At 42.2% G+C, this 19,836-nt stretch overlaps 1 protein-coding gene across 1 annotated transcript in view; it reads right to left on the reverse strand.

Annotated features, from left to right (window-relative positions):
* Positions 1 to 19,836, reverse strand: part of chrne (cholinergic receptor, nicotinic, epsilon) — a gene marked incomplete at its 3' end in the record, with an annotated part of 90,813 nt that overhangs the window by 23,710 nt on the left and 47,267 nt on the right. The window contains exon 8 of the mRNA XM_084319675.1: positions 2,320 to 2,434. Within this exon, the coding sequence (XP_084175801.1) occupies positions 2,320 to 2,434 (115 nt within the window). The remainder of the gene's footprint in view (positions 1 to 2,319; positions 2,435 to 19,836) is intronic.

The following is a 19,836-nucleotide window of genomic DNA, read 5'->3' on the forward strand; positions in this document are numbered from 1 at the left end:
TGGGAGATACAGTACCGCTCTTCTCAAGTACACCAAGCTTGGTGAGGTGTCGGACCTGCCCCAGGTTCTCTTCGCTTGCTTCTGTTTGAGCTCTTGGCACAGGCAGAGTTGAGGTGGCTGTCAGCTGAAACTGCTTGTCTCCTTGTCATCACTTCAGCAAAGTGTGTGAGCAAGCTACATGCCTTGTCTGTCATTGATGTTTTGAAGTGGAACTGAAATGGTTCAGGTGTCACTCTGAGGCTGAATACAGCAATCCCTAAGGTACTGTCACACTCTCATCTCAATCAGCCTATCCAGCTTGCACAGTTTGACCCCACATAGGCCCTTTGAGCCTATGTAGAGGTTACTGAATGCATATGGCATGTTTGTTAAGGTGGTTCTAAAAGGAGTCTTTCAAAGCAGCGCCTATACCATTGGATTGTGGATGTTATTTCCCGCGCATATAGAGCAAATAACGGCTCCCTACCATCCAGGGTGAGGTGCCACTCTGCCAGCCCTGAAAAGAGTGCCGTTGGAAGTTATACGTGCCACAGCCTTATAGGGATCACCGGACACATTCTCGATGTTCTACAAATTGGATGTTGCTGCTCCCCATCTATTGGGTGCGGGCCTTTTGCTGAGTTGCTCGGCTTCATCTCTATGAGGTATGTACTCAGGATTCCTTGTGACGTAAATCCTTGTTATGAGCAAGGAAACTATAAAAGAAGGACTGGTCATCATGTCAGAATACCAGCGTTCTATTCTCTGCTTGATGCCAGACTTTGGTGCCAATTCTATTGAAGCCTGTATTCAAATTCTAAATATACAAGCTATCTGAAGAAGTCAACAAATATATCACCAACGTTAGCTAGTTCACAATGCACAAAAATTCAGATGATTCTGAGATCCGAGGTAATAACCTGTTTAAATTACGAGTCTTAAAGGAGGAGATGACTGATCCCATTCAACTGAATGTTGGCCGGACTGAATGTTTTCACACTTGGCACCAATGTGCATTTATGCACAACACAGTGACATAATGACCCTTCCTTCTTGTATAGTTTCCTTAGTTATGAGTCATCCAGTGTTATGCACTGCCTCTGGTGGTCAGGAGGGAAGAAACCGAACAAAAGTTACGGATGTAACTACGGTTATATGAATCCTGGATGACTGCCAGAGTTCTTGTGAACTCACGAGAAGATTCTGTGGGAGAAGTCTTTTGGATAGCCTAGGTCATTTGAGGTCACGCATGACTTTATTGGTATAAGTACTCAACCTGGCAAGAGAGCAAAACAGAAGACATTCAGTGTTACACCACGGAGTTGAATACTCTTTTCTGATTGGTGGGCAGGTGTGCATTAAAACCGTTTAATGCACACATAGTTCGGCTGAAGTTTAATCACCATTCTAAATTTTTCCGGTACCCAACTTGTAACCATAGCAACATTGAAGAGCGCAGCTGTCTAAGCTTTACTCATTATCGACCTGTAACCATAAAAACATTAAAGAGCTCAGCTGTCAAAGCTTTACTCGTTATCAACCTGTAACCATAGCAACATTAAAGAGCTCAGCTGTCAAAGTTTTACTCATCATCAACTTGATAAACTAACGACCAGGAAGGAAAACACACCAATGGCAAAGGGTAAAACGTTCCCAAAAAAATTACCAATGCTTTTATTTTATATTGTTGGCAAATGACCACTGAATAAGTGGAATAATCAACTTGTAGGTTCTTCACCTTCACGTCTTAAAACTGTTTAATGCAGACCTACTCATTGCTTATCCCATACTTATGGTGGTCATTTAGGATGACATATAACTTTTTAAAGCTGCAGAAAAATGAGCTTTCAGAGTGAGTTTACCTGCAAAAATAGAGAAGGCTCTGCATCACATTTCAAGCCCACGCACGTGCAAGGAAAGGTTTTCCACAGACTCCCAGAGGTGGTCTTTATAGTTTTCCTGGGGAACACCACTTCTTTGGCCTGCCAGATGTTGGTGTGGTGTTCCCGGGGTCGCATCAGAATACTAAGACAACTATGGCATTCCTCGTCAAAAAGTACACAATATGCAGAACTACCTGCAGATCAGAGGCTGGGAACTATTCTTTATTTTAGTTTAAATTTTTTTATTCAGCAGCTGCTGGTGCCTCTCGGAGTCTGTGGCAAAGCTGCCTGCCGGGCAGGTAAACTCAAAAAAAATTCTCTGAAGTTGCCTACTGCAGCTTTAAGTGAAATTCTCTCACCCCATCCGCTGCAGATTTTTGTCTTGTTAAGACGGGGGAGTCTTTGCAGTGTGAGGCAGACAGTCGTCAGAAAACACAGGCATGTACGCTAAACTCACTTGCCAATAAGAGGGACAGAGAGAGACGTCTCGGGGACCTTCTGAGCAATAAGAATGAGGAAGACAGTCTGGCCCAGCAAGACAGAGATGGAAACAGTCAACTTCTGTCCCCCAGCTGTGAAGGGGACAGACAACAGAGAGTCAAGAAGGGGGGTGGAGGGCCGTACTGAGAGTATGGGACCAAAATGTATACAGTCATTGTGCTCGGGTGGCATGTTATCGCTGATGTCAGGCGGAAAGCTTGTATCTCCAAAAGGGTAAACCTTTCAGGGTTGAAGAGAAACCACATTATCAGATTGACACGTGTATTTCTGAAGTTCTACACCAGGGTAGAGGTCAAACGATAGTGGGTTTTTAAAGAGAGATATAATAACGATAGTTTGGAGCAGGAAAAGGTTGATATCACCCCTCCATCCCCCACCCCCCACAATGACACTGCCTGGTTTGGGCCTAATTGTGCATGTGACCTGCATACATTATCCTGGCTGTAAAGAGGAGTCTTGTGTGGTTTCTATTGAGCCCGTTTTCATTCAGACATCTTGAGGTGAGAAGTCAAGGGACCTCTTTCAGCCATGGCATCTTCCTCCCATCACATTTCAGCTAGCTTGTACACATTTAATAGTGCCATTTCAGCATTATCTCTCCTCACTTTGACTAGTTATATATCTCCTGTCTCTGTCTACAAGGGTTTCTTCAGGGTAAAAGGGGACATTATTCTTAATCACTATTGCAATGCCTCTCCTTGCAGAGTGATAAGACAATATGGACAATGGTAATGGACAATATACAAATGGACAATGGACAATGTACAAATATCTTTAAGTTCAAGAAAATGTATAAAGAAAGAACAATTAGTCTTTATGAAGTTGAGGGGTAAAAAAAAATTATGTTATTAAGTATTAATTGTTAAATATTTGTAAGTGACAGACCATCTATTTATACTGTTTATTTATTGTTTGGAGTAAGGGGCAGGCTCAATACAAATTTCTTCAGAACACACTCCCCTAGGAGAATCCCCCCAGAGGCTCTGTCTCTCACATCAGACAAATACCTACAGAATATTTAGAATAACAGCAATTCTCTCAGACCAGGGAACTGGAGTGCTGGAACTCTACTCTGTGGGTTTGAGTCTTGCTTATCTGGTTCTGGTTTTGGAGGAGAGGAGCTCATGCTTGCAGAAGTTGACTGGTCTCTCCTGGCCCCCTTCACATTTCTTCTCTCCATATAAAGGATAAAACCTTTTGTGTGTGTGTTTTGTTTTTGTCTTTTTTTAAGCTTTGTTTTTGTTGAAAGCCCCCCCCCCCTGTAGTTATACATTTACTAATTGAATCTGGTATGTATTTGTATATATGTGTATTAACTCACTCCCCACCAACGATGCTTATACTCGTTATTGGCCGCCAATCATTGAACGCCAACAACGAGTATACTTGACGATATTGATCGTTATTTCTTTTATTCGATATTTCTATTCATTACAGGCCCACTGGATCGGGGTTAACATTGGGAATCGCATTGAGAATGCCTAGGTGCAAGACCGGCCGCATCACACTAGATGGCGGTATCGAGCACCCTTTCTAACATTGTATCCTGGGCTGTGGGATGGCCCCAGGTCTCTGGTTTAATTTTTCCTTCTCGGGCGAGGCGAACGGTTGTCCCGGTTCCATTGAAGCGCGTCAAATATCTCCGATCCATATGATATGGTGGATTATGCCGTCGAGCAAATGGACATTGGATATACCAGATGGCGATCAAACAATTGGAATATTCTTTTTGGATTACTCCCGGCCACAGGTAAGGGCAATTTGACGTACATTTTAGCTTGATCCTGCAATGCTTTCATACCGATCGGGCTGATAACCGCTTTTAGTGTTCAATGCGAATGCCGTTACTGACAATCAAATAATCAGAAACGACCCCCCCCCCCTTTCATGCATTCATGATGGAACATAATACCTATATTGTAGATTTGATTCCGGAACAATAGCGGGTTCAGGCAAGAAACGGCAACGTCTACAATGGAATCGACGTATACTGCCATAACGAAGCATTTCATGAATTACCCTAGACCGCTCTAAAACCATACTTATATTCACCACGGTATAACACAGGAACGTATGGATGGGGAAATTATCAATTTTTTGCATCTTGACCGGAAGAAACTCAATGTCAAATGACTATAGTATTGTATCCATGGCTATAATATAGAATAATAGATTTAGCTCTACAAACAAGGTGACTAACTCCCATCGTTTACAGCGTGGCAGTAGCTACCACAGGATAAGGCTAATAGCTGGCAGCCAATGAGTTAATTACCAGACCTACATGCATACATCTGTAACATAGAGATCGTGTAGCCTTTCAATTCAAGTCAAAACATGATAATGACCAGAAATAGAGATACAAGGTGACATTAATAAAAATCATACTTACAGAACTGGTTTAAAGGGGAACTATCTTATAAATGGCATTTTCCAGTGTTTAGCATTATTTTCTAGCTATGTGGACTTATATTAATAGGATCTATGTCTCTAATTCTCAATTTGGCGCATTCTTCCGATTCATCTGAAATTTAGCGTATCTGTGACATCAGAGGTTTCTCATCTGCATAATAACGCCCGCCCCATCTATGCTTGTAGCCAACTGCCAGCTATGCATCTATGCTTGTAGCCAACTGCCAACTGCCAGCTATGCATCTATGCTTGTAGCCAACTGCCAGCCACCTGTATTACTCATTAAGAGAGACCGCTTGGCCCCTGCGCGTGTCTCTCTCTCTCTCTCTCTCTCTCTCTCTCTCTCTCTCTCTCTCTCTCTCTCTCTCTCTCTCTCTCTCTCTCTCTCTCTCTCTCTCTCTCTCTCTCTCTCTCTCTCTCTCTGTCACTCAAATCGTATTTCGAGTATGGGCGGAGCCCAGCCTCAAAACGGCGTAAAACTTTGAGGTAGAAAAATGCTGTTTTTGAATACTTGATTAAAAATACAAAACAATGAATAACATTTTTTTTTTTAATAAATTTTTTTGCATTTTTACAGCTTTATTGGTCACGCAGGACCGACAGAGGAGAGGGCGAACGGGGGGAGAGGTGGGGAAGACATGCGACAAATAACGACGGGAGCTGGGATCGAACCCGGGTCGGCCGCGTAGGTGCGCAAGGCACTATGGTATGCGCCACGAGGGCGCCCTAACAATGAATTTTTTTGAAAAAAAACGTACAGATGTGTTCCGTAAACTCACAGGAATTGTGTAAAATTGCCCAAATAGTGAAAGAAATAGTAAAATAGTTCCCCTTTAAGAGGGAGTGGCCCTGAGGTGAGACAACTACAATTCTCATGCAGAATAAACCCACCAGACAACAAAACGATGCATGTACTCTGCATCTACAGTACGACTTAAAGGGCTGTTATCTTGGCAACAACATGCAGAATGTTTTCATTCAACATTCTGTATATCTTCTCTTTGGGGGATCAGAACACAGTTTTCTGATTCAATATAAAATATCCATGAAACAATATAGATTATTCCATCGTCTAAACGAGCGGTTCCCAAACTTTTTTGGCCGCGCACCCCCTGTCACCTGCCGACCTAGCTCGCGCACCCCCCAATGCAAACATAAAAAATAATAAATAAATAAGTCCAGAGACTCCGTGCTGCTGCTGACTTTAAATCAAATAGGTGTCTGTGGGCAGTCAGCCGACATTAATAAACAACAGTGTGTTATAATCACATTTTTATGAGCTAACGAATTCCGTTATATTGGACATTTGTATTAATTATATCAAGCGAATAACTGAGAAATTTGGCAGAGAGACGGCAACATTATCGTGAAATATAAACGTTGCGTGATGACTATTATATCTCCGCCTCCCAACGAAGCACATACCAATAGTATGCAACTGCAGAGCCGCAGAGCCAGCGGCGCTCTCATCCCGGTCTGGGGAAGCTCAGCAGAATTGCCAATGGCTGAATTGGAGTATTGCACTGTGCGTGCACAACTGTCTGCTCTGCGGCTGCATGCTTCTCGCAAATCTAGCTCTCGCTGCCAAACCAAATGAATCTCGACATCGCTTCACCAATAGTCGTTATCAGAACACTACACACATATCATAATTATAGAACACACATCGTTGTCATTATTACCCTGTTTTCTTGGTGGAGAGCCACCGGGCTGTTGTGTCTGTGCTCCAGCTGTCATCACCACTCTCTGTCTCCACTCTAAGGGGCCTTTCTCACTCATTATATTCGTTTCCATTCCATTCCGTTCTAGCCCGTTCCGAGATCTAATGCGAACTTCCCCCCTCCCTCTCCCCCCTCTAGTTTGTGTACACACTGCAATCTTGGTTCGCTCCGGGTTCTGTTTACGGTTTGCCTTTTGAGCGTTTACGCTTGCCGTAGGCGATGATGTCACGTTCGAAAATGTAAACAGGAAGTGTTTTAACACGGAGACTGGATGCTGATATAAAATGAACAAATAACCAATAAATATGAAGTTATATTTGAACCTCTGTTGTCAAGTGTCAAGTTAGACCGCGCTCTCAAGATACGACACTGGGTGCTGAAATCCCATTAAGTATTATATAAAAGAAGCAGTGAAGCCAGACCAGCTTATAGCTTGCAAGCTATAACACTGAAGAAGGAATATGTAATTCCGAAACATGTTTGTTTCAGGCTGCCATTAAATTTTGAACCTGAGAGTGCTGGTCTGGCTTCACTGCTTCTTTTATATAACCTCTGTTGTCAAGCCTTGTCAATATAACCCACCCCATTTTATCACGAATGGATGGTGTTGTAGAGTCCGCTTTTGAGCGTTTTGCAGGGTTAACGATATCGCTAAGCTAACGGCTAACGCTAGTTAGCTTAGCCTTTTACTAGTAACATTGCTGCATCGATTATATTGAATGTCATTGATCTACTGGTCGACCACGGCCGACTGGTTGGGCACCACTGGTCTAATAGAAATAAATGCATTCGAACAAGAAAGTATAGTATACAGCAATGGCTAACGCTAAGCTAACGGCTAACGCTAGTTAGCTTAGCCTGTCCAGCAGCTAACATTATCCCATCGCTCGTGGCAATTATATTACATGTCATTGATCTACTGGTCGACCACGGCCGACTGGTTGGGCACCACTGGTCTAATAGAAATAAATGCATTAGAACAAGAAAGTATAGTATACAGCAATGGCTAATGCTAAGCTAACGGCTAACGCTAGTTAGCTTAGCCTGTCCAGCAGCTAACATTATCCCATCGCTTGTGGCAATTATATTACATGTCATTGATCTACTGGTCGACCACGGCCGACTGGTTGGGCACCACTGGTCTAATAGAAATAAATGCATTCAAACAAGAAACTAATGTATAGAAATAGCATGGCAAACAAAAATTGCCAGGCCTAATGCGAGCCAGAAGTGCTGTGCTTTGTAACGTGGCTTCATGTTTTCATCCACTGAGCTGTGAGGTTCCACATGCTTGTTTTTGGTTGAGGTCTGAACTCTCAAATTGCCCATAAATATCGTTTTTGTGGGTATTGTCCAGTGTGGTTTTATCTGCCCAAAATTCAAGCAAGCATGACAGTAACGACGTTGTGTGTGTCACGCCCCCCGCTCCCACTGGCCCGATTCCGAAACCACCTAATCCAACTGTCCCAGTTTCAGCAGGGGGTAAAACGAATCAGCGCGGTTCGATCCCAAAAAGGGGTGTGTCCGTCTGAGTGAGAACACTCCCCCCCGTTCCTGGGAGCAGTGATTCGATCCCAATAGGTAAGTGAGAAAGGCCCCTAAAACGCTGCTCTCCGCTTCTCTCCAATTCCTCCTGTCCTCTTTCATACTTTTATTGACTTTAGATTCACCTGACAGTTTCCATGTTTTTAGCCAGCTCTGCATGTTGTAAGTGCCACAATCCCGCGCTGGTCCCGCGCTTTTGGCAGGAAGTTATTAATGCACTGGCTCGCGCACTGGCTCGCGCTCGCTACTGTCATCGGCCCGCTGTTAAGCCTGCATATAGGAGACCTGAGGAGACAGACTCCATGCAGAGCGGAGCGAATCAGCACAGACGAAGCGCACCTCGCCCGAGACATTGTTTATTATTATTATTATTATTATTATTATTATTATTATTATTATTATTATTATTATTATTATTATTATTATTATTATTATTATTATTATTATTATTATTATTATTATTAAAACGTACGTTTTTTATTAAAACGTTTCTTGAATTTCATGATTTACACAGTGAAAATCCCCATTTGAAATAATGTATATTAGTTATATATTTATTAGTAAAATAACGCCATTAGCCTTTTCATGTCACGCACCACCTAGAGGTAGCTCGCGCACCACAAGGGGTGCGCGCACCACAGTTTGGGAACCACTGGTCTAAACTGTTAAAGGACAGTCAGCACCTTGATACATTCTTGCCTTGATACAAAAATCCCTTTTTTGTATATTTTTTCATAATCTTTTACTATTACTGAAAATGACCAACTGAAAGTAATTTTCTACTGATTCGCCACATAAATAAATACAATTCTATCATCGGAGGTGCATTTAATTTCCATTTTAGATGTGGTGACTTTCATGGGTTTATGTGGTGTTGTAAGATACACTGGACGCCAATTACCACAAAATATTTCAGTAGGAATTAAGTAGGAAATAGGACTAGGGGTCCAAAATTGTGAACTTACCCTTTAACTCAATGGCTGCCAACAACGAGTATACTCGTTATAGCCCGCCAATCGAATAACGGCAACAGCGAGTATACTCGTTATTGGATCGTTATTTCTTTTATTCACTATTTCCATTCATAATTCATCCTGGTATGCTGTGGTACTGTGTGCCAACGTGTCTGAGATCGCAACGGTCCGATACCGCCACCTGGTGGTATGCGGCCGATGTTGCACTCCCTGTGTGTGGGGCTGTGCGTCATTGAAAGTCATCCGGGCGGAGTTATCTTGTAACGTGGATCAAGATATATACCCAATCGCATTGAATCGCCTTCGGGACGACAGAATCATTATGCTTTTCGGGGTTATGACGTGGGCCAAATGGACATACGATCTAGCAGATGGCAATCAAATAATTGGAATATTCTTTTTGGAGTCTCATCGGCCACAGGTAAGAGCAATTGTTTTCATAGCCAACGCCCTGATCAGCGTATCGCTGCTGTCGGGACAAAACCTCATAACTCCAAAAACCCAACTTTTCAGCAGATGAAAAAAACGAACACAGATTTGAGGGTGAATAGAGTTAGGAGGTTTAGACAGATGATCGGTTTAATGCTTTCCCATTGTTTAAACTTTGTAAAACCCACACACACATATGGAGGATGATCTACAGAGTTGATTTATATTAAAAAAAATATATAAAAAAAATGGAGTTATGAGGTTTTGTCCCGACAGCAGCGGTATGATGTTGTACTAACGAATGCCGTTATTGACAATCGATTAATCAGACGACCCCCCCCTTTCATGCATGCATGATGGAGCATAATATACAGATCATATGCATTTAAATTTTGTATTGTAGCGTGTATAGGGACGAAATGCCAATGGATTAAGTATAATATGCGCCGTGGTCTATAACTAGCCTTCCAGGAATTACCCTAGAGACCACTCTAAAACTATACTTATATTCACCACGGTATAAAACGACAATGTATGGATGGAAAAAATATTCCTTTTTCACATCTTGAACGATAGATACTCGATGTCAAATGGGCCATAGTATTGCATATATAGCTATAATATTTAGTTATAGCCCTGCAAACAAGGTGAGCGACTCGATTGGTTTAATGCGTGGCAGGCTGGCAGCACATGTAGTCATATCCCGTTCCCAGCGTGGCAGAGAAAGAGTTAACACCATCTCTGAGTTGCCTTTATGGATAATAATTATTTATATTTATATATATTTATTGCATATACCATATATTGTTGTGGAATATTCAAATGAGCCAAGAGAAAATGAAAACAAAGAATGGGTCTATGGCTTTGTTATGACTTCACATTAGAACTGGAGAAAAGGCCAAATGCCATATCTCCTAACCTTGGTCATTGTTAAGAGACACTGTTAAGACTGCCGTCCTAGACTCCTAGTGTCTTTGCCTAGTCAGACTAGTTAAAGCTTTGTACAGAGAAATATGTATTTAACACAGAAACTATATGACATGATAATATTTTCCTATTACAATATATATATCCCATATATGTATGTATACTTACCGTATATATTTATCCACATCTCTTATACCTGCATATAATCTTTTTTTTTTTACATATCTGTATATTATACTATATCTGTATCTGTACATATCCCTTAGCTACTCTTACTAGTTATGCTGCTGGCCAGTATGACTTACTACCATAGTGTCTTTATACCTGTATCACTGTACATATTAATACTACAACAACACTGTACATACAGCTGATTAGCACTATTACTCAATTACCCAGTTTAATCAACAGTACATTGTATATTACTATTTCACTTTGCTGTTACGTTTTTCTTCTGTGGTAGTAATGTCTTAGTAAGAGAATGTGTCAGAATCTTTAAACGGCAAATATCTACATAATAGGAACAAATCTATTCATTTGGTGATCACAACTGCATTTATTTATGCCATAACTTGTTAAATAGTGCAGACCCTCATCTGCACCTTAGTTTACACTGTTTATGTTTTTAACTTTTTTATATTCAGATTTAATTATATAGTTTACTTTACACTGTTTATTTTTCTCATGTTTTCATATTCAGATCTAATTTTATTGCCTACATGTATGTCTTTCTAGTGGTTCTCAAACTGTGGTACGCGTACCACTAGTGGTACTTGGTGGTACTGCTGGTGGTACTTTAAAACATTTCCAAAAAAGCTAAACATTTTTATTTTTTATTTTTTGTAGTCAGGCCACTGAACTTAGAACTAAGCAGGCCAGGCCAGTGTTTCTGGTTGCGGCAGCGCGATAGTTAGATAATCTAAGTGGGGAACAACCAGGAGATCACTGTGACAGAGAGTAATGCAGTCTAAACAGTCATAAATCTTTAATTCAACTTCAGCCCTGATCATAACCATTTATTTTTAGATTTCTTGTAATGTCAGATAAAAAATGAAATACTCCCACTTTTCTGTAAAGAGTTGGTGTTAAATCTGACATTACAAAAAATCCATCAAAATATGTGTTGCTGCTAATCATTGACACATGCCTAGCCTGTAATAATCCCCCCTAGAAAAATTTACTTTGCATTTGATATATTGTAAATATTTAACTTTTTGTGTTTTTTTAACAATAATTTGTGATGCCATCACACAAACTGGCATTTAAAGGGTAAACATTCAAACATGTATTGAATATGTGTTTTCTTTTCTTTTTTACAATAATTTATGATGCCCATCACAAACACTGGCATTTAAAGGGTACAATTAAAAAATTCCTGCACCAGAATACAGGAAATTAAGTTTTTGTGACAAAATAATTGTGTGTGTGTGTGTGTGTGTGAGTGTGAGAGAGAATGACGGACAATTGCTTGCTGTGTGAGAGAGAGAGAGAGAGAGAGAGAGAGAGAGAGAGAGAGAGAGAGAGAGTGAGAGAGAGATAGATAGAGAGAGAATTAAGTACATTTGCTGAAATACAGTTGTTCTTAATTTTCTCACTTGCTATGTGAGAATGTTAGTTATTATGTTCTCAATGCCCCTTGCATTGTATGAGTTGTGTGGAAGCGTTTGCTAGTTCTAGTGCTATCCCTTTGTACATTGTGGCTGTGTCTGACAAAAGTTAACAATAAATAATGGTATTAGGAATACATTTGCCTCCTGCGTGAACTGTGCATAGCTGAATAGACTGTATTTTAACGCCGGTCATATGGTGGTACTTGGAGAGCCAGCTACGTTCTCAGGTGGTACTTGGTGTAAAAAGTTTGAGAACCACTATAACTCATCTTAATGCAAAACTGGATCATTGCAGCAATATAATGTAACATTGGCACCCTCTATGTTCTATGTTGTGCACTGCACATCCAACCTGGTTTCCCAGCAGCCATTGGTTCCTGTTGTTGTAATGAGTTGCTTTCTCTCGAGATTTAGATCTATTCTACAGCTTTATTTTTTCCGTTCCAAATCCGTTTAAAAAAAAATTGTTTTACCATATCAATCATGAGGTGTGTTCACATACATTCTTGAAGAGTTTGTTCTGTAGATTGGATGAATATACACTTTTGTAAATGGGAATATACTGTAGAGCTGTTTTACTCTGGTGTTCACAAACATGACCAATGTAAACAGAGACCTCGGTTCAACCATTCTCTTCGGTTCAAATAACAAACTCAGCAAGACCGACGGCTTCTCAGTTACAGTGGGTGACAATATTGTCACAAGGAAAGATGAAATTACCTACCTGGGTTCCATCCTAGAGGCTAATCTCTCCTGTGACAAAATGGCATCCAATGTAATAAAAAAAGTCAACCAACGAACTCGATTCTTGTACCGGATCTCCTCTCTGGTAAACAAGAATACCCTGAAGACTCTGGCAGGAGCACTCATTCAGGGGTACTACGACTATGCTTGCACCTCATGGTACCAAAGCACCTCAAAGGCTCTAAAAACAAAATGACAAACATCTCAAAACAAACTGGTCAGACTACTGCTTGACCTTACTCCTAGAACCCACCTCACCCCTGCCCACTTTGACAACCTAGGATGGCTTAGAGTAGACGACAGAGTACAGCAACTTGCAATGGGCCTGGTCTACAAGATACACTACACGACCAAGGTACCCATGTACATGTCAAAATACTTCCCAAAGGTCAGTGAATACCACGATCACAACACCAGAGGGAGCTCCACAAATCATGTTAAACCCAGATTCGGCTCAAATAAGGGACTAAACACGTTTCGCAATTATGCCACATCAATGTCGAACGCCCTACCCAAAGCTGTAAAGGAATGTGGATCACTACCCACTTTCAAAACCTCTCTCAAGGGACACCTACGGGAGACTGCAATTCAAAACTGGCCCCTGTAAATATCCTAACCCAACCCCCTCCAATGTACAGTCATTTACCTAGTATGGTTTTGTCAATAGTCCAATGTACAATTTTGTTTGTTTGTACAGTGTCTCCTCCCCCCCCCCTCAATGTACAGTTTTGCTTGTTCAAGTTCAAGTTTCAAGTTTCTTTAATATTTGTCATACAGAAGTACAGAATACTTTTATACAAAATGCTTCTTACTGTTACGCTCCAGAGACTGTGCAAGACAAGATAAGTATGAAATAAAATAGCATAGTAAAATTAGAAGTAAAAAAATTAGGTCACAGTGTTCAGTTTAGACATATGTACAATGTTCGATGCAGAATAGACGTAGTTACCATACAATATACAATACTGTGCAGTGTACTAATATACAATACTATATAGTGCAAGGCAGAAATGGGACGAGGTGCAATTTAGGTACAATTCACAGTAGGTGTACGAGTTGTAGTGCAAATCCTTTATCAATAAATATAAAGTGTAAAGTGTGTTTGTGTGATCTAAAGTGTGGAGAGTGGGTGCTGCAGTGTGTTGTTTGTTTGAGTGAGTGTGTGCGTGTGGGTGTGTGTGCTGTGTGCATTTGATGGTTGTTGCATAGTGTTTATTGTTCATTTAGCAGCCTGATGGCCTGGGGATAGAAGCTTCTTCTGAGTCTTTCTGTGCTCGCCTTAAGACTCCGGTATCGCTTGCCTGACCGCAGCAGTTCAAAGAGGCAGTTGTTCGGGTGGCTCGAGTCCTTAATAATTCTCTTAGCCTTCCCCTTGCACCGCTTGTTGTAAATGTTCTGGAGGGTGGGAAGCCCCCCTCCAATTGTGCGTTCGGCTGAACGTGTCACTCTTTGTAGTCTGCTACGGTCTTGTGCAGTGCTATTCCCAAACCAGGAGGTGATGTTGCCGGTCAGGATGCTCTCTATTGTACATGAGTAGAAGTTCCTAAGGATCTTCTGACTGACTTGGAACTTCCTTAGGCGCCTGAGGAAGTAGAGGCGTTGTCGTGCCTTCTTCACTACACTGTCAATGTGTGTGGTCCATGTCAAGTCCTCGGATATGTGGGCTCCGAGGTACTTGAAACTGTTCACTCTCTCAACCGGTGCCCCGTCGATGCTGAGGGGGCTGTAGTCCTTGACCCCCGACCTCCTGAAGTCCACAATCATCTCTTTTGTTTTGCTGACGTTCAGGGAGAGGCAGTTCTCCTGACACCACTGTGACAGGTTCTCTACCTCTTCCAGGTAGGCCCTTTCGTCGTTGGCAGAGATCAGGCCCACCACTACTGTGTCATCAGCAAATTTGATGATGGTGTTGTTGTTCCGCTGTGCTACGCAGTCATGTGTGTACAGGGAGTAGAGGAGGGGGCTCAGAACACAGCCCTGGGGGGCCCCTATGTTGAGCGTGATGGATGAGGAGGTGCAGTTGCCGGCTCTTACCACCTGGGGTCTGCCCGTCAGGAAGTCCAAGACCCACTGGCAGAGGTCATAGTTCAAGCCCAGGTCCCTGAGCTTGGCTATGAGTTTGGAGGGGACTATGGTATTGAATGCTGAGCTGTAGTCGATGAACAGCATTCTCACATAGTTCCCCTGCCTCTTGTCCAGGTGTGATGCTGCTGTGTGCAGCACATGGGCTATGGCGTCCTCCGTGGACCTGTTGGGGCGATATGCAAATTGCAGAGGGTCCAGGTTGATGGGGAGGGAGGAACAGATGTAGCCCTTCACTAGCTTCTCAAAGCACTTCATGGCTATGGAGGTGAGGGCTACAGGGCGGTAGTCGTTGAGGCAAGCGGGCGTAGATTTTTTGGGTACAGGGATGATGGTGGACTTCTTCAGACAGGTGGGGATGACAGCCTGTTCCAAGGACAGGTTGAAGATGTCAGTGAATACCGGGGCCAGTTGGTCGGCACAGACTTTTAGGACGCGGCCGGGGATGCCGTCCGGTCCTGCTGCCTTCCTGATATTCACTTTTTTAAAGATCCGTCTCACCTCATGCTCTGTTACCCTGAACACTGAGTCTCCATCAGCAGACCCCCCCCCCCCCCATTGCCGTGGTTTGTAGGCTGGTGTTGTTATTCACAGCCTCAAACCTCGCATAGAAGGAATTGAGATCATTTGCTAAGGAGATGTCACTGTTCAGTTTGAGGGGGGTGCCTTTGTAGTCTGTCATTGTTCTGAGGCCCTGCCACATGCCTCTAGAGTCAGCCTGTTCAAACTGAAGTTCAACTTTATCCCTGTAACGCCGTTTTGCCTCTATTACTGCTCTCCTGACGTTGTATCTTGCCATCTTGTGTTCTTCCATGTTGCCTGTCACCAGCCCGGTGTTGTATGCTGATGTGCGCACTTTCAGAGCCTCACGGACGGATTTGTCTACCCAGGGCTTTTGATTTGGGTAGATTTAAATTTTGGTGGAGGGTATTGTTTCTTCTACCAGAGTACAGACATAGTCAATTACCGTTTCGGTGTATTCGTTAATATTGGCTGTGTTATCACGGAATACACTCCAGTCTGTGCAGTCAAGTGCAGCTTGGAGTGACTCCTCTGACGTCACGGCCCAACGCTTAACCTCTCGCGAGACCACCGGCGTTCGCTTGAGACTTTGTTTGTACTTTGGCAAAAGAAAGATGGCGGCGTGATCGCTTTTACCGAATGGACTAAGAGCCTGTGACTTGTACCCATTCTTAAATTGCGAGTATACATGGTCTAATATGTTCTCGCCTCTGGTGGGACAGGTCACATGCTGATAGAAATTCGGCAGCACCTTTTTAAGACGCGCGCTGTTGAAATCACCCAGAACCAAAATGGCAGCGTCAACATTAGCTGTCTGGAGTTTGTTTACCTCGTCGTGAAGTTTTGAAAGTGCGACCCCAGTGTTCGCGTGTGGTGGAATGTACACTCCGATGAGGATGATGGACGTTAACTCTCTTGGGAGGAAGAAGGGTCGACATTTTATCGTGATAAACTCCAGGTCTGGGGAGCAGTGGTTAGACAGTTCCTTTGCGTTGCCTACATCGCACCACTCCTTGTTTATCATGAAGGCAATGCCGCCTCCTTTCTTCTTTAGTGACTCTTCTGCCGTCCGGTCCTTGCGGAGGACGAAGAAGTGGTCTGCTGGTTCTATTGCGTGATTCGGGACATCTGGACTCAGCCAAGTTTCTGTGAAACAGAGGACGTTACAATCCCGAATGTCCCTCTGGAATTGGATCCGTGCTCTGATGTCGTCCAGTTTATCGATTGCACATTGGCCAACAATATGCTGGGCAATGTGGTTCTGTGTCGTTTGGACCTCAGTCTGTTCCGGACTCCGGCTCTCTTCCCTCTTCGTCGTGGCGTCTCCTGGCTTTGGCCATGGCCACAACAAAGGATCTCGGCGGGCCATTGTTGTTGTTCGGCAATCCGATCCAGAGAGCAATCCAATCGGTAAGTTTTCTTTAATCCAATGTCAATGATTGACTGACGGTCATACACGTATAATGCACCAACAGTAGGTGCAAATAAAACTCTTAATACTATAAAAATTAACAAAAGAAAGCACAGTCTCGACGGAGCGATCAGAGAGGCAGCCGTTCGTTGCAGCGCCATGATCTACTATCTACTATCTACTGTTTATACAGTGTGTCTCCCCCCCCCCCCAACCACCTCCAATGTAAATTACCCAGTATGGTTGTCAATATCCCAATGTACCCAACCCCCCCACCCAACCTCCTCCAATGTACAGTTTCTACGTCAAATGTATATACTCCCTTTTCTTGACTCCTTCTGTATCACAAACAGTACTGTATTTGCAAATCTGGTATGTCATAAATGTATAGATGTAGCAGTACTGTCTATCTGTATGTCATGTATGTCATAAATGTCCCGATGAATTGAAAATGGGGGACCCTGATGTAAACAAGACGAAAGTCTTTCTCTGGTCTGCATCCCCTTAACAATTGTGTGTATTGAGCTGTACTGTATTGTACCCATTCTGCAATCTGTTAATAAAGTTTTCAATCAATCAATCAATCAAACCTCTTACAGCCACAAAATACAGCAAATAGAATTAAATGCTGTAAGTGATATTTTAAATAGCTCTACATTCCAACAGCCATCACTGATATAGAGTGTTTGGTCAGTAACATGGGTTTCCCAGTCCCTCCACTCTGCAGTAAACAGTATCTCTTCCCACTGTATCCAATCATGAGAGAGTGTTGACAGAACTGGCTATGGGGCGACAATAATATGTTCATGAGGCATGGTTTCTACCTTTAGCCTTTAATCGGCGTGGTTTATTATTTACATTTCACAACAGCAGCACATGAGATCTCCTCTCCGTGAGAGGTAGGTGGGAACATAGATATCTATAGAACACTAGATAGCTTAAGGCGGAGTCACCAGCGTCACTGAACCGCCGCCATCTTGCCAGGGGCAGCCTTGAGTGAGAGTGAGTGAGCTGCACAGACAAAAATACTCATAACTCGCTGAAATATTGACGGATTTACAAACGGGTTGGTTTGCTATAAACATCAAAGATGTATTTATGATACTGCATACTTATATATATATATATTTTTTTTTAAAGATGTCCGTCAATATTTCAGCGAGTTATGAGTATTTTTGTCTGTGCAGCTCACTCACTCTCACTCAAGGCTGCCCCTGGCAAGATGGCGGCGGCTCAGTGACGTCGCTCTCCATTGGCCGGCAGCGCGGGCAAGCTATCTAGTGTTCTATATATATATCTATGGGTGGGAAGAGACAGAGGGGGAAGTCGGCATCAGCTTATATACCCTCTACCTGGCGGTAACATTAACAGCTCCACCTATAGCGCCCTCCAGTGGAAACAGTTATGCATAGTTAGACAGTTACTCAGTTACTAGCAATCATATATAACCTCTAACTTTAACAGAGAGAACCCTAGATATGTTTTACTTATTTTATGAAATCTTGCCAAGCCAAATTTGCTTACTGCACTGATAGATTATTTTACTTGGATAAAGTGGGAATGGGATACCAGAAAATGTATTATCTGTTTAATCTGTTTACTGAGATAAGAGAAAGTGTTAATTTGTATTATTATATCAAAAAGCAGTCATGAGGCATGTGGTTAATCTGTAAAGAAAATGTTTTCATCAAATTTACAGAAAAGTTACTATATCGTGATATATATCGTTATCAAGATATGAAATCACCCATATCGTGAAGATTTTGTCCTACTTGGAACTATTGTGTTCTTTGAAGAAGGCCAGTGTGTATTACTACTGGGGCTGTACTACTACTGGGGCTGTATCACTACTGTTATCTATAGCTAGCTAGTTCCAAGATATTGTGTCTGTGTGAGAAACAAATCAAGTCTGGGACAGACTGCTGTATTCTACTGTGGATGGTTGTTTGCACATCGTGTTGTGGCTTAAAACTATTTTGTCGCCGGACACCATGTACTGCCTATCTGCAGCTGTGGCCAGAACAACCACAGGACTCTGCAAGTCAGCTAATGGCTATGTATCGATTACACTAGATTAGATTAGATTCAATCTGTTGTCATTGCACAACTACAAGTTCAAGTACAGAGTACAATGGAATTAAGTTGGCATCTACTGGCTAGTATATTTCATACCACATCGAAAACCCCAAGCTATCCCTTTATGGAGCAGTTTCTTAAAGTATGGGGACCTAAAATGGGGCCACAGGTCTGTTTATAGTCTGTCCCCACATGACAAGTGTGTCTTCATTAGCCTCCATTAGGTTTGGGTCTTGGAATGGAAAACATTTAACCCTTTCAGGAGAAGTATGGAATGTTTCCTCAGAATTCTATTGTGTACCAGTAGTAACCGTTACATCATTGTTATTAGAATGTAGTTTATAGACATGCTGTTGCTTCCACTCTAAATACTTTGAATTCTGTATATTATTCTGCCCTTTATCACCGGTGACAGTTATGGTACCCGTCATTGTATCCTGTATAATAAGGTTGGGTGGTCCTCCCTGGTAGAGAGACGGGACTTGTACTGGTATCCGTTTCTGCATAAAGCCATTATTGATGATCTTCCACCCTACATCACTTCATTTCTGGACTGGACCTCTGGACCTTATCATACTCAGTCTGGTGATTGGCTTATGCTTAAAGTCCCCAGAGTTCTGTGCCCCCGACCCCGATACTTTAGTATTCATTGGTCAGTTAAAATCTATAATAGTCAACCATTTCATGTCAATATGTAGTTGATTTAATTCATTTAAATTGTTTAATTGACTTTTCTGTTTCTAAGATTGAATGAATGTACAGTTATGAAAACAACCCAACTAGAGCTGACCTCGATTAGTCGAATAGTCGACTAATCGATCGAAAGGAGCCATAGTCGACTGCCAACCTCTTAGTCTAATGCAAAAAAATATATATATATATTATATATACTGTATTTCCTCTAATATTGGACGGGTCATGTATTTACCTCAGGTGCAAAGAGGCAGGCCTTTATTAGAGAGAAGCTTACATAAGAGGCAGGCCTTAATTTCATTTATTTAGACTAACATTATTTAAATATTG

Source organism: Notolepis coatsorum (genome assembly GCF_963971535.1).
Source record: "Notolepis coatsorum genome assembly, chromosome: 8".
In the NCBI taxonomy this organism is placed as follows: Eukaryota; Metazoa; Chordata; class Actinopteri; order Aulopiformes; family Paralepididae; genus Notolepis; species Notolepis coatsorum.